At 38.6% G+C, this 16,057-nt stretch overlaps 1 protein-coding gene across 1 annotated transcript; it reads right to left on the minus strand.

Annotated features, from left to right (window-relative positions):
- Positions 1–3,073: 3,073 nt before the first annotated feature.
- LOC104237928 (chaperonin-like RbcX protein 2, chloroplastic) lies at positions 3,074–7,349 on the minus strand. The gene is made up of 5 exons (XM_009792163.2): positions 6,721–7,349; positions 3,965–4,056; positions 3,690–3,747; positions 3,449–3,514; positions 3,074–3,355 (listed from the first exon to the last, which is right to left on the minus strand). The coding sequence occupies exons 1-5, from the start codon at positions 7,045–7,047 to the stop codon at positions 3,233–3,235; spliced, it is 666 nt and encodes a 221-aa protein (XP_009790465.1). The 5' UTR covers positions 7,048–7,349; the 3' UTR covers positions 3,074–3,232.
- Positions 7,350–16,057: the final 8,708 nt, after the last annotated feature.

Genomic DNA, 16,057 nt, shown 5'->3' on the forward strand with positions numbered 1-16,057 from the left:
GGGCCAACTTTAGGCTTGGGTAGTCCATGTAAACAGGGTCCTTCCCAAGGCCGGCCTCTTATCGCTCGAGCCAAGCAATGAGCAGCCCTATGGGCAGTTGGCATCTCATTGCAACTCCGACAACAAGCATAGTTTTGTCTTAGTATTATCTATAGTTTTCTCTCCAAGATTTAGACCATCTAGAATTATCATTTCTTGTTTGAACATATGTTTACTCTTCATGGAGTTTATGTCCATAGCTTTTAGGTTTTTTAATGAGATTACTAGTTTGTCTGTCCTACACTACAGACAGGTTGAAACTGATTACATGAACCAGAGTTCTCTTTTTCGCTTTCTACCACGAGATGTTACTCTTGATTCAATTGCCCCTCCAGTGGCATTATGTCCCTCATATCTGCTTATTTTGAAGTTTCTTCTGTTTATCTGATCGTGGAGTTTGTTTCTGGTGCCTTAAAAAACCTACATACAACAAGAAGCCCGTATTTTCCCACAAGTGGGTCTGGGGAGGGTGAGATGTACGTAGCCTTACCCTTACCCTAGAAGGACGGAGGCTGTTTCCGATAAACCCTTGGCTGGAGAACGGATAACAAAAGTAATGGCAACAAGAAGGAATAACAATAAGATAAGAATATAGAAGCCAAGAAAGCATTTAAATTCTAGGTAATAATAGCAATCTATGACTAAACGGATATTGTACTAACACCAATGCTAGCGAACTAGGAAAGACAAAGAGATAAACTCGACTACCTACTAGCCTTCTGCTTTAATCATCGACCTTCATACCCTCCTATTTAGGGCAATGTCCTCGGTCAACTCCAATTGCGTCATGTCCCGCCTAATAACCTCGCCCTAGACTTTTTAGGCTTACCTCCACCCCTCCTAATACTCGTTGAGGTAAACCTCTTGCACCTTCTGACTGGGGTTTCTATACTTCTCCTCCTAACATGTCTGAACCATCTCAACCTCGCCTCCTGCATCTTTTCCTCCACAGAAGCCACTCCCACGTTATCCCGAATAACTTCATTCATAATCTTATCCAACATGGTATGTCCGCACATCCATCTTAACATGCTATCTCAGCTACTTTTATCTTCTGGACATGAGTGTTCTTGACCAGTCAACACTCTGTGCCATACGACATAGTCAGTCTAACTACAACCTTGTAGAACTTACCTTTTAAGTTTCAGCGGCACATTTTTATCACACAAGACACCGGAAACGAGCCTCCACTTCATCCATCCAGCTCTGATACGATGTGTGACATCCTCATCAATCTCCTCGTTACCTTTTATTATGATCCAAGGTACTTAAAACTACCTCTCTTGAGGATAACTTGTGTATCAAGCTTCACCTTCATGTCCGCTTCTTGGATAACGTTGTTGAACTTGCATTCCAAGTATTCCGTCTTGGTTCTGCTCGATTTGAAACTCTTAGACTCCAGGGCCTGCCTCCAAACCTCCAGCCTATGTCATCAGCAAATAACATCCATCATGGCACCTCTCCGGAAAAAACCTACATATGAATCGAAATTAGTATCATGTTACGTAACCTATATATGCTTTTGGAGTTGCCTCTGATTCTTGTTCTCGGTTTTAGTTGCCTTAGTTCTCTTTTCTGCGTCCTAAAAAATGCTACAGCATTCTATAACAAGGTGCTCGTTTGTCCTCGACAAAGCTACATGTTCGATCAATTCAGTCACTCCTCGTTCATTTCTTGAGCATAAATTTACAAAGTATCTCTTACCTATTTTTCATTCTGTCAACATGGTAAGTAAATTTATATTCTATATCATCATTCATTCCTCTTTATTGGACTATCGGAAACATCCTCTGTGCCCCAAGGTAGGCGTAACGTCGCCTATATCTTATCCTGCCCAGGCTCCACGGCCTTGTCCGTTGTTGTTATTGCATCCATTCCTATCTATTGGTATAATGTCTTAATCAGACACAGGATTTACCCTTTCTAAGGCAGTACTCTTTCGACCGACTCTTTCAACGGCTGGGACATCCATCGTCGCGGATCAAAAGAGTTTAGGGTCTATGTACAAGAATATTTGCATAATCAAGTTATTTATAAGGCGACTCTATTATAGGCATTAATTTTTAACTTGAAAAGCATGGTAATTAACCCTGCTACAATAAGTTAAATTACACTTGATAGTGTAAAGAAAATTTTATATTTTCACTGTATATGACAGATCCTTATTATAATCGTTAGTTTAGTGGCCACTCCTTTCCCCCACAAGAAGGAAATGTTTTTGAAAAGAAGTATCACTGGGTCTCTCTATATTGTTGATGTGTAGATGAAGAAATACATGAACTACATTAGGAAATTAATCATTTAACATATACATGTGAGAAAATTTAAGAAATTCTCAGAAGAGAACCAATAAGTTTCTTCCCATTGTTTCATAAAAAATGTTACTTCCAATTTTTGCTAAAGCTAATGAAGGACGATATTAATATTGGCGAAGAATGAAGATACTATTAGCATTACGGTAATCAAAGGGACATGCGTTGTATTCGATAGACCCTCAACTTAAAGCAACCATGCATAATCACTACAGTACGGAGAAAGAAAAAGGGACACTATAATAATCATTAGCCAATTCAGTTCAAGTTTGTCATGATTGTAATTTCAGTTTTCACAATAGAAGAAACTCAAATTCCAATAGCAAAGAAGTCAGGAAGAGAGAAAATTTTCGGGAATGTATTTTTACATTAACATCTTCCAGAGAAAAGACTACAGAATATAAGTTGGGAATTGCAGTGCAACAAAGAAACTGCAATTTCTAAGACTCCAGGCTGATCTATCATTTCCAAAAGAAGTCAACTAATCTTGAATTATACTGAATTAAAAAAAAAAAAAAAAAAAAAAAGGCAGCCCAGTGCACTAAGCTCTCGCTATGTGCGGGGTCGGGAAAGGGCCGGACCACAAGGGTCTATTTGTACGCAGCCTTACCCCTGCATTTCTGTAAGAGGCTGTTTCCCACGGCTTGAACTCGTGACCTCCTGGTCACATGGCATCAACTTTACTGGCTACACCAAGGCTTCCCTTCTTGATATACTGAATATGAAATACAAAATCCCTTTTATATACAGCTTAAGTTCAAGAATCCCGGTGATCTCGGAAGAATACAACATAAACTAATTTGCTGCAAATTTCAGTGAGAAGTTAATAGAATCTGAAAGAGAAAAGTGAAGTGAAATCAACAGTGCACAACGAGTTTCTTTCACCCAACTCTCTCCGAGTTCGTGTCATCTGATGGCCAAATCACAGTTTCCATGAGCCGCTCACGCATCACTTCCACATTCTGATCAGATATTCGGTTGTAGATCTCCTCGTGATCACATTTCTACAATGGATCAGCGGCAAAAATAAAATAAAACAAATAAGTATGACAGTTCCATGTCCAAAAGTTCTGAAGCAAAAGCGTTTTAGTTCTTACTTTTATCCATTTCGCATACAGACTGAGCCGTGTTACCATCACTTTTTCAGCGAGTTCTTGCTTCTCCTGTCAAGAATATCGTAAGAAGTTGTCAGCTCACTTTCTTTTTCTTGTGAGAGTGATTTCTTTTCTCTTTTCAAAAGCTTTGTCAAGAGCTCGGAGGTCATTTCAAAGATGCAAAGTCCATAGTTACTTAAATTAAGACACTTGATGTACATAAATGGAGGTCAAGAAGACTTACCTTAGCAAGGTTGCGAATAAAACGCTTCCCATCCCTAAGCTTATTTACTGTAACATAACTGTTGAAAACAGATAGTCAAGAAACAAAGTGAACAAGCTCAAACGATTGACATCAGTACTGCAGTGATTACTGCTCTCTTTAGCCGTAAAATATCAAGACCAAGTGAAATAACTCTAGATTTAGGCATTTCTGTTTGATAATCTGAGAACCAGTAGACCATAGGACACACTCTTATTCATTAAAAAGATACTTTCGAGAGGAAAATATGTACTTACTCATTGAACCATTGATATTGTGGAGAGTCCATTTCATTAAGCTGGTTCAAAATAGTCCTCACTGCTTTAAATGTGAAGTAGTTAAGAATTTGCTGCAGAAAAATGCAAGTGTTTCAGATCTTGTTAAGCAGCAAAATATGAGAATACTTCAGAATCAAACAAGGATTATGTCATATTTGGAAGGTATATCCCAAAAATCAACCGACTAATTCCTTATGCCAGAGATTCTCCTTGATATAACAAAAATTTTTGGCAGTTAAACAGATACAGCTAGAGATTCAGAAAGAAATAGCCCTTGAACTAACAATAGTATCAGTCTGAGAAGAATAAAAAGTTCGAATTCTGTCCTCACAAGGTTGATCCAAGTGTAACATACCATTTAGAGGAACATAATCGAAAGAGTTTATCATCGCATGACCGTGCAACTTTCTCTATCTCCTAGTACTGTCTTATATGCAAATCTCTACATAACTATTCAAAGAGAAAGTATATTCAACTGCTACCTGGGCATTGGGTCAATGTAAAAAGGTAGTACAGCTAGGGAAGTGTGGTAGGTGTACGTCACAAGTTTGAATTTCCTACTTAGGAACCAAGCCTGGGATTTAAGTGGAGAAGGTACACAAAGATTCAAAGCTGAAAACACTGTTACTGGAAAAAAAGACAACAGAGAGAGGGAGAATATATTCAACCATGATCATATTGCTGTTCTCCTGGATATCATAGGGGAAGATGGAATTAGCAAGGTAATGAGCAATTCATGATACCAGAGACAGAAATATTGAGCTGCATTTTAGGTAGCTAGCCACATTTTGTTTTTCCAGAAAAATTAACTAGTATCTGAAGTAAGTAAAAAGGCATTACCAAAGGTTATTGGGATTTGTAATTGTGAAGGGATTTCAGACTAGTCTCATTTTCCGTACTCATAAAAACTCTCGAAAGAACATAGTCCTTTTCTTGAAATTCAACTCTCAACTTGATTAATGATTCAGAACTAATGACTTCCAAGAAGAAATGCATTTGGTACTTATTTTACATGACATTTAACATGAGTAGCTTACTGTGTTGTTAAGCAACATGTGGATCAAGTTTAACATAATATTTAAATCATAAAAGGCGTATGGGTTTATTAGCCTAGCTAAAATACCCACTTTAACTCATGAGTAGACTGAATTTTAGTCAAAAACTAACAGTGATTGAGGAGGAAATTTTTTTGGTTAAGTCAGTTACTCGGTCCTTGTTAGCTAAATTGACTGAAGGGCTAAGCTAAAGCAGAAAACAAGCAGCCTACCCCTATTTGTTTAGTTGCAGGGAAGCTTAATAGAAAGAAAGTTAGGCCGCTCTCAGTTTTTTTTACTTTTTCGTTGGGTGAGAGTGTTCATATCCTTTCTAAAAGGAAAACCACACATTTATAAAATCTTCAAATCGAAGAGTTATATCTTTAGTAGAAGATGAAGTATTTGCTAGAACTCTTTATCAGATTATCATTCTAACCATTGTTTATTCAGAAGCACGGTTTAGGAGAAGCTTACATTACCAAATCCAAAATTACAACTTCCCAAGAACTATCAATCTTGTCATCAGCTAGTAAGTATCACAACAGCCTACCACGTTAAAACGATGCGAAAGAGCAGGTGATACTACGATAGACTGTATTATGGCACATCTGCTTCAAATCTTTGATACAATGCAAACATTATTAACACAACAAACAATTCAAACAGTTCATGTTCACCACAAAAGAAAGATCAGAAGAGAAAAATAACTTAAAACTCGCAAGCAAAAAAAATTCAAACAGCCAATAAACCACTGCACTCCTCTCTGAATGCTACATTTGGTTGGGGTGAAAAGAGGAAAAGTGGGAGAAGGGAAAACAAAGAGGATGCTTCGGGTCTTCTTCCCTTTCACAAAGAAAGCGATCGAAGAGCACAAGTAAGATTGGGCGGTTTCAATGTTCGTCCATCTCCCCTTTTTTAACCCCTCAAGAGTTGGAAGGAAAGTAGGAACCATATACATTTTCATCCCCTTGGGATTATACCAAACACCAGAGGTTAATTACCAAAACTCCACCTAAAGGAAGTCAAACAATGAGTTTCTCATTACTTTACTGCTCCTTCCCCCTACTCGGAATCAATAATGGTATTCAATTCCTAGAAGAACCTAACTACAAAAAGCGACAAAGGCAGGCATTCTGATAAGTAAATTCAAAAAAAGTGTTAAACAGTGCCACAACTAGTATTTAGACCTACAACCTAAAGTAAAATTAGAGCCATGTTTACCACTACACTTGAAGATTCCCTTGTATCAAACTGTCTATGGGATTCATAAGAAGATCTTATTACCTCAATGCAGTATAATTTTCCGGGAAGGAGATTCAATTGAACCCCCTATAGGGCATGTAGCTCCGCCCCCGACTACAAGTACCGTTTATATGTAGTTTCAACATCTAACCACATTTTGGTGTTTGTTTCAATAAGATGGTGGTGTAAATGCATTTTGTATCATTGAGGAAAGAGTGTAATATAGCTACCGTTTAATTCCAATATATACTCAACATTTTTGTGACCAATCATACCTACAAATTTCACAAGTTATGCGTGTTTCCTTTGAACAAACGAGTGCAGAACAAAATGTTCTAATAAACATAAGTCTCATAACCATATTTAAACAACAACTACGTCTCAGTCTCAAACTAATCGGAGACAATTATATAAATCCTCTAATTTCAAAATAAACTAGAAATGTTAGAGCTTGCTCACCGTTTTGATATCATCAAAGCCATATTCATACTGTCCACCTAAATCACTGACAACCACAAGATTCCTCCTACTCTTTTTCTCCTTCTTTAAATTCTTGTAATTACCCTTAAATGCTTTTGCTGAAAACCTCAAATCTACAAAAGAACTGCTCAATTCCATTGATCCCAAACGTGGCAATTGTTTCCTACCAATTGATGAAGAATTCTTATATAAAACTGAATCCCCAACACTCAATTTGTTACAAGTAGGCAAAGCATCCAAACACAAACAAGGACTAGAATGTGAATCCACCATAGATGAACCCACAACAGACAATGCCCCCACCATTTTAACCAAGATTTCAAAACCAAATAATAATTCAAGAAAATTAAAAGATACCCAAATGAAAACAAATGGAAAAATGAAATGGGGTTCCAAAAAAATTGGAACTTGGCAAGTAAATTCACAAGTTCATGCACTTAGATAAGAAGACAACTAGGTGCAAAGTGAGGGGGAAAAATCAAGAAGTTGAGGTATTTTTATTTGGACAAGCAAAAGGAAAGTAAAAGAGTAGAATTTTTCCTTGAAAATGTTTATTTATCAGAATTGAAAAAAGTTTTGAGGTCCAAATTGTTCCAACCACATAAGATGATTCAACGTAAGGATCAAGAGATTCAAAGAGAAGGTGTGTTTAGCTTTCTTGGTTCACCTTCCTACACACAGTTGGACGGTTTGGTTCCAAATGGTTGGCATTTTTTAGCCACGTGTAAGGACCAACGACTAGATTTTAACTACTATAAATAACTAACGTGTTCAATTTTTTTTAGGACTTCCAACAGGCGTGCATGTTACTTGTGGGGGAAAAAAATTGTTACTTGTGGGGAAAGTAGAGAGAAAACAAAGGTGTCAAAATATAATAGAATACCAATATCGAAAGTACCGTGAAACTTCTCTATAACTTTATGTTTGTTCTGAAATTTTTTGATTTTTATAGTAAATGAATATTATACATTACAACAACATTTGGTTGTTATAGACAAACATTATCCAAAAACTAATTATTTTCTTTTATAATATTATATATAAAACATTAATACATTATTAATCTCAAAAGATATAAATATTTCACGAATTAAATGCTTAAGAAATATAATACATTATTAAATTTTTTTTAACTAAACGCACAAATATTTAAACTCTAAGGCACACAATTAAAAAATACGAATGATATATCATGTGTACTTCTTCAAATAAAAAAAGAATAATATGCATATCTTCAAAAACTATAAATAGATCTCTTAAGTATCTTTTGGCATTTTTCTAATGCAATATATATCATTTGTAGATCTTTAGTTATAAAAATATTTGATGTGCATATGTTCTTGGAACATACTGCTATCCTTAAGATTATATATATATATATATAAGTTGTACATTAAAGTTATAAAATATTTGCTTAAATATTTAGAATTATTATTAGTAATAATCTTAGAAAATCTGCATGGCTATTATAGAGGGGTAATTTTACAAAGAGTGTATTGTCATAAGGATGGTTGTTGTTGTTATAGGCAGAATGTTGTTATAGAGAGGTAAAATATAACATAAAAATCGATTCTGAGAAAAATTAGGCTTTTATAATGAATGACTGTTATAGAGGGATGTTGTTATAGAGAGGTCTGACTAGTATTAGTAAACAATACTGCACAAATACATTACTGATAGTAAAATGTACGTATTATTGATATTGTTATAGGTAGATTTACCCGATAACTTATGGATTCGTAGGAACTCAATATCTTTTATCCAAATCATGTAGATATATTAATTAATGCATTATTATTGTATATATCTATAAGTATTTGATTGTGAAATCATTATTATTGTTATATTATCTTAAAATCGTTATAAGAATCATAAACTTTTAATTCTAAATTCGTCTCTGGATATCAATATATGAGTCGATACAACTTAAGTATATTGTTTGACCCAAAATTTAGATCTAGGTTTAAACAATTATATTATCTAATAGAATAGAGTTAATCTTAGCCAATATTAATACCCAAAAGATTATTTAACTGATTTCATAGCAAAATATCGTGAGTATCGTTCAAATAACAATAAATGCGCAATAGTGAACAATATTCAATGATCCAAGAACAAAGGGAATAACATTAAATAGTAATAATTGATATATAATGGCATTTATGTAAATAAATGCAAGTGAGGTAACTAAAAAAAGACGAGATTCTTTGGTATTCCTCCTGACCATGATAAGTGATTGATGAGCTTTTGAATATTCGGATTCTCCTTGGTTCGTGGGAGAAAAGCCAGATACAGATCTGAAGAAAAAGTGTATTTTGTATGTATGTACTCCCTCCGTTTCAAATTAGATGAGGTACTTTCTTTTTTAGTCTATTCGAAAATAAATGACACATTTCTGAATTTGGAAATAATTCAACTTTAAACTCTATAATTTACCCATTTTACCCTTAATGAGAAGCATTTATAACTGTAACGATCCGGCTGGTCGTTTTAAGAACTAACGCCCCGATCCCCTATTAACTGCATTCCCCGTGTTTGTTTCTGCTATTGTGAGTTACCGGGAAGATTTATTTGGAGTTTCGGAGAGTTTTGGGACACTTAGCCCCTAAAAGATAGTTTAAATTTTAGAATTTGGACCATAGTCGGAACAGTGTGAAGATGACATCAGAATGGAATTCCGTTGGTCCCGTTAGCTCTATTGGGTGATTTCGGGTTTAGGAATGTGTTCGAATTGTGTTTTGGAGGTCTGTAGCTTATTTAGGCTTGAAATGCTGAAAGTTGAATTTTTGAAGTTTCCGGTTTGATAGTGAGATTTTGATATCGGGGTCGAAATGGAATTTCGGAAGTTGAAGTAGGTCCGCTGTGTAATTTAGAATGTGTGTGCAAAATTTCAAGTCATTCGGACGAGGTCTGATAGACTTTTTGATCGAAAGCGGAATTTGGAAGTTTTGGAAATCTTTAAGCTTGGATTGGAGAGTGATTTGTGGTTTTAGCATTGTTTGATGTGATTCGAGAGTTGGAATAAGTTCGTATGATGTTTTAGGATTTGTTGGCATGTTTGATTGAGGTCCCGGTGACCTCGGGTGAGTTTCGGGTGCTTCACGGAAGCTGAATTGGACTTAGGAAAATTTGGAGTTTGGTTGAACCTGTCTTAACCGCACCTGCATGAATGTGACCACAGGTGCGACACCGCATATGCACTTGGAGGACCGTAGGTGCGGTCTGAGACATTTTAGGATTGGCCGCAGATGCGGCCCAGGCATCGCAGAAGCGGCACCGCATCTGCGCAAAGTAGATCGCAGGTGCAGAAAGTTGTTGTTTAATGAATTATCACATATGCGATTTTAGTTCCACAGGTGCGGTCCCACGGCCGCAGAAGCGGATTTGCTCGGCAGAAATAAGATATTTCGAGGGTTTGAAATCAAAAGTAAGAAAATCGATTTGGAGCTCGGGTGAGGGCGATTTTGGGAGGATTTTGAAGAAAAAATCAGTGGGTAACGATTCCTAATCCCTTTCTAGTTATATTCCTATAATCTAATGTTAGTTTTGTTATTTAATTTTGGATTTGGGATGAAAATTGAGGAAAAGTGGAAAAAAGTTCTTAGGCCTAATTTTGGGGTTTTGATCTAGCTTTTGATGTCGGATTGGAATAATTTTGGTACCAATAAACTCGTGAGAGTATAAGGATTTTTATAAATTTTACCCGATTCCGAGACGTGGGCTCCAGGGCATTTTGGTCATTTTTCCTAATTTCGCGTATTAGCTTAGAATTAATTGGTTGAATTAGTTACTTGAAGTTATATTTACATTATGCAATTACTTTGAATAAATTTGGGCCATTTGGAGTCGGATACTCATGGCAAGAACGTGGTATTGAGTTGATTGAGCGGGTTCGAGGTAAGTGGCTTGCCTAACCTTGCGTGGGGGAACTCCCCTTTGGATTTTGGTATTGATGATATATGAAATGCCTTGTATGTGAGGTGATGAGTGCGTACATGTGTTAATTATTGAAAATCCTATTTTCATTAAGAATTATAACTAGGTTTTCTTTCATGTTTATGCTACCTGCAATTTAATCCTGCTGAGCATGTCTAATTGACCTAATTGCCTTACTTGCTCAAACTTTGAATTCTATGCAGCATGCTAGGTTAGAAATACCCGTTTACCTTGGTATGTAATTTGGACTGAATTGAATATTTTTCGTGTTGCTGTTGTGTGTTTACTTTGGGACTACGGGACGGTATCCAGGGAAATCCCCCTACATGTTTACTTTGGGACTACAGATTTGTATTTCGGGAGATCCCCCTGCACTTTCATATTGGAACTACGGGATTGCAACTGGTAGATTCCCCCAGTACTGGGTATTTACATTTGGGACTACGGATCGGGATTCTGGTAAATCCCCGCTCACTATGAGTTGGACTATGGGACGGTATCCCGGGAGATCCACTAGATATTTATATTTGGGACTACAGGACGGTATCCTGGGAGATCCTCGGTTGTTATTTCTGTATTGAGCTGCATTTTTATTTTGTGATTACTTTTCCCTCTGTTGCAGTTGTGTTACTCTTATTATCATGTATTACTTTAAATATTGTTTCTTTCCTTATATATTATTGTTCATGACCGGTAGGGCCCTGACCTTCTTCGTCACTACTCGATCGAGGTTAGGCTTGGCACTTACTAGGTACCGCTGTGGTGTACTCATGCCATTTCCTGCACATGTTTTTCATGTGCAGATCCGGGTACTTCGACTCAGCCCTACTACCCTTGAGGTGAGGCGATTCTCTAGAGACTTCGAGGTATATCTGTCATGTCTGCAGACCGAGGAGTCCCTTTCCATTCTCTTTTACAGTTTTAGGCTTTTAGCCCTTCTGTACTTATTTTGATTTAGACATTTTGGAGTTAGAACACAATATAGTATCCATAGCTTGTGATTCATGGGTTTTCGGGTTTTGGGAAGTTGTTCAGTTTGAAAGTTATAATTGTATATACCGAGCGGCATCTTAAATTATGTCATTCCGCAGTTTTATTCATAGAAGTCATGAATTACAAGCTGGTTTATTAGAGTCTCGCGGATCGGTACAGAGACGTCTGTACTAATCTACGAGAGGCTATGTAACTGTTAGGAAAATTCCACTTCATTTGATTTCCTTGTCGTGCGAGATTTTTGTTATCACAATTCTAAACTTCGGTCTTCTATTCTCTCACAGATGGTGAGTCCAGCAGGCCTGGACCGAGCCAATCACAGCTTCCAAGTCCTTCCAGAACTTGTTTTGAGTATGGTGACACATGCCATACGGTGAGGGATTGCTCCAAACTTAGGAGGGGTGCACCTCCATAGACTTCTCAGCCACAATGTGCCCCGCAGAGTTCTCAGGCTATGATTACAACACCAGTTTCTACCCCACCTACTCAGCCAGCTAGAGGTGGAGGTCGGGGAGGTAGAGGTCACCCTAGAGGGAGATGCCAGGCCAGATATTATGCCCTTCCTGCCCGTACCGAGGCTATCGCCTCTGATTCTGTCATCACAAATATTATCCTGGTTTGTCATAGAGATGCATTAGTTTTATTCAATCCAGACTCCACCTATTCTTATGTGTCTTCTTATTTTGCCCCGCATTTGGGTGTATCTCGGGATTTATTGATTTCCCATGTTTATGGATATTCTCTTGTTGTGGACTGCGTTTATCGATCATGTTTGGCTGTTCTTAGTGGTTTTGAGACCAGAGCTGATTTATTGTTGCTCAACATGGTAGACTTTGATGTTATCTTGGGCATGGACCAGTTGTCACCCTATTATGTTATTCTTGATTGTCACGCCAAAACCGTGACGCTGGCTATGCCAAGCGTACCGCAAGTTGAGTGGAGTGGTGCTTTAGATCACACTCCCAGTAGAGTTATTTCTTTCCTTAAGGCTCAACGAATGGTTGAGAAGGGGTATGACACGTATCTAGCTTATGTGAGAGACGTCAGTATTGATACCCCTACAGTTGATTCAATCCCAATAGTACGAGATTTCTCTAATGTGTTTCTAACTGATCTTCTGAGCATGCCACTCGTTTGTCATTGTCTTTATTGATGATATTCTGGTATACTCCCTGAGTCAGGAAGATCATGAGCATCACCTGAGGACAGTGCTTCAGACTTTGAGAGAAAAGAAGTTATATTCAAAGTTCTCGAAATGTGAGTTTTGGTTGGATTCCGTGGCATTCTTGGGTCACGTGGTGTCGAGTGAGGGGATAAAGGTGGATCGAAGAAAGTGGAAGCAGTGCAGAGTTGGCCTAGACCATCCGCAGCTACAGAGATCCGCAGTTTTCTTGGCTTGGCGGGTTATTGTTGTCGATTTATTGAGGGGTTTTCATCTATTGCAGCACCTATGAACATGCTGACCCGGAAGGGTGCTCCGTTCCAGTGGACAGAAGAGTGTGAGGCGAGATTTTAGAAGCTCAAAACAACTTTGACTACAGCCCCAATTTTGATATTGCCTACAGGTTCGGGGTCTTATACTGTCTATTGTGATGCCTCGAGGATTGGCCTTGGAGCGGCATTGATGCAGGACGGTGGGGCGATTGCCTACGCGTCCAGACAGTTGAAGGTACATGACAAGAATTATCCTGTCCATGATCTCAAGTTGGCTGCTATTGTTCACGCCTTGAAGATCTTGCGTCATTATTTGTACGGTGTGCCTTGTGAGATTTATACGGATCACCGGAGTTTGTAGCATCTGTTCAAGCAGAAAGATCTTAATTTGCGCTAGAGGAGGTAGTTAGAGTTGCTGAAGGACTATGATATCACTATTTTGTATCACCTAGGCAAGGTCAATATGGTGGCCGATGCTTTGAGTCATCGGGCGGAGAGTTTGGGGAGTTTAGCTTATTTACCAGTAGCGGAGAGGCCCATGGCGATGGATGTTTAGGCTTTGGCCAGTTAGTTTGTGAGATTGGATCTTTCGGAGCCTAGTCGGATCTTTGCTTGTGTGGTATCTCAGTCTTCTTTGTTTGATCGTATCCAGTAGCGCCAATTTGATGACCCTCATTTGCTTGTCCTCAAGGACAAGGTTCTGCATGGCGATGCCAGAGATGCGACTATTGGTGATGATGGGGTATTGAGGATGCAGGGTCGGGTTTGTGTACCTAATGTTGTCGGGCTTCGAGAGTTGATTCTAGAGGAGGCCCATAGCTCGCGGTATTCCATCCATCCGGGAGCCACGAAGATGTACTAGGATTTGAGATAGCACTACTGGTGGAGGCGAATGAAGAAAGATATAGTTGGGTTTGTAGCTTGGTGCCTCAATTGTGAGCAGGTGAAGTATGAGCACCAGAGACCGGGTGGGTTGCTTCAACAGATAGAGGTTACGAAGTGGAAGTGGGAGCGGATCACCATGGACTTTATAGTTAGGCTCCCACGAACTTTAAGGAAGTCCGATACCATTTGGGTGATTATGGATCTGCTGACTAAGTCAGCGTATTTCATTCCTGTGTATACCACCTATTCTTTGGAGCGGTTTGCGGTATTCGGGAGATTGTCCATCTGCATGGTATTCCAGTTTCCATCATTTCAGATAGAGGCACTCAGTTCACATCACAGTTCTGGAGGGTCGTACAGCATGAGTTGGGTACTCGGGTAGAGTTAAGCACAACATTTCACCCTCAAACGGACGGACAGTTCGAGCGCACTATTCAGATTCTTGAGGATATGCTCCGTGCGTGTGTGATTGAGTTTGGAGGGTCTTGGGATCAGTTCTTGCCATTGGCGGAGTTTTCCTACAACAACAGTTATCAGTCCAGCATTCAGATGGCAACGTATGAGGCTTTATATGGTAGGCGGTGTAGATCCCCGGTGGGTTGGTTCGAGTCGGGTGAGGCTAGATTATTGGGCACATACTTGGTTCAAGATGCTTTGGAGAAGGTTAAGGTGATTTAGGATGGAATCCACACAGCCCAGTCCACACAGAAGAGTTATGCGGACTGGAAGGTTCGTGATGTTTCCTACATGGTTGGAGAGCGGGTCTTGCTTCGGGTTTCACCTATGAAGGGTGTTATGAGGTTTGGAAAGAAGGGAAATTGAGTCTGAGGTTTATTGGGCCTTTTGAGATATTGAGGCGTGTTGGGGAGGTTGCTTATGAGCTTGCCTTACCTCCCAACTTGGCAGGAGTTCATCCGGTATTTCATGTTTCGATGCTCCGGAGGTATCATGGTGATCCGTCGCACGTGTTGGATTTCATTTTAGTCCAGTTGGACAAGGATCAATCTTATGTTGAGGAGTCGGTGGCAATATTGGACAAGCAGGTTCGGAAGCTGAGGTAAAAGAACATTGCATCGGTGAAGGTTCAGTTGCGGGGTCAGTCGGTCGAGGAGGCGACTTGGGAGACTGAGCAGGATATGCGCAGCCGTTACCCTCATTTTCTCCCTACTTCATGTATGTCTCTACACTAGTTCGAGGACGAACAAATGTTTAAGTGTGGGAGGATATAACGACCCGACCAATCATTATAAGAATTAGCGCCCCGATCCCCTATTAACTGCATTCCCTATGTTTGTTTCTTCTATTGTGAGTTGTCGGGAAGATTTATTTGGAGTTTTGGAGAGTTTTGGGACACTTAGTCCCTAAAAGAGAGTTTAAGTTTTAGAATTTGGACCATAGTTGGAGCATTATGAAGACGACCTCGAAATAGAATTTTGTTGGTCCCATTAGCTCCATTGGGTGATTTCGGGTTTAGGAGCGTGTTCGGATTGTGTTTTGGAGGTCCGTAGCTTTTTTAGGCTTGAAATGCCGAAAGTTGTATTTTTTAAATTTCCGGTTCGATAGTGAGATTTTGATATCGGGGTTAGAACGGAATTTCGAAAGTTGGAGTAGGTCCGTTGTGTAATTTGGGACGTGTGTGCAAAATTTCAGGCCATTCGGACGAGGTTTGATAGACTTTTTGATCAAAAGCGGAATTTGACAGTTTTGGAAATCTTTAGGCTTGGATTGGAGAGTGATTTGTGGTAGGGGTGTGCATTCGAATCGGTTTATCGATAAATCGAATCGATTATTTGTTATCGGTTTATCGATTTATCGATTTCGATTTCAAAATTTTTCTTATCGAGTTATCGATTTCGATTTTATCCTTTTCGGTTATCGGTTTATCGATAAACCGATAAGATATACTAAAAAGACAAAAAAAAAATTTATTTTTTTACCCTTATTCTATAATACTTGTCCTTTTACCCTAAGTCCCTAACCCTATTATTTTTTCTACCACATTTAAGGAATGATCATATTTAAAGCTCAAGAGAATGAAGTTCAAATTAATGAAAAACAGAATTAGCTG

Source organism: Nicotiana sylvestris, chromosome 11, assembly GCF_000393655.2.
Source record: "Nicotiana sylvestris chromosome 11, ASM39365v2, whole genome shotgun sequence".
In the NCBI taxonomy this organism is placed as follows: domain Eukaryota; kingdom Viridiplantae; phylum Streptophyta; class Magnoliopsida; order Solanales; family Solanaceae; genus Nicotiana; species Nicotiana sylvestris.

What these genes read in the sequence shown, in the direction of transcription:
- LOC104237928 (XM_009792163.2), bottom strand. Translation starts at nt 7,047, where the DNA reads ATGGTGGGGGCATTGTCTGTTGTGGGTTCATCTATGGTGGATTCACAT. An exon ending in CAATATCAATGGTTCAATGA is followed by an intron (nt 3,748 to 3,964) that starts GTAAGTACATAT and finishes TGTTTTCAACAG; the next exon opens with TTATGTTACAGTAAATAAGC. An exon ending in TGTATGCGAAATGGATAAAA is followed by an intron (nt 3,356 to 3,448) that starts GTAAGAACTAAA and finishes GATCCATTGTAG; the next exon opens with AAATGTGATCACGAGGAGAT.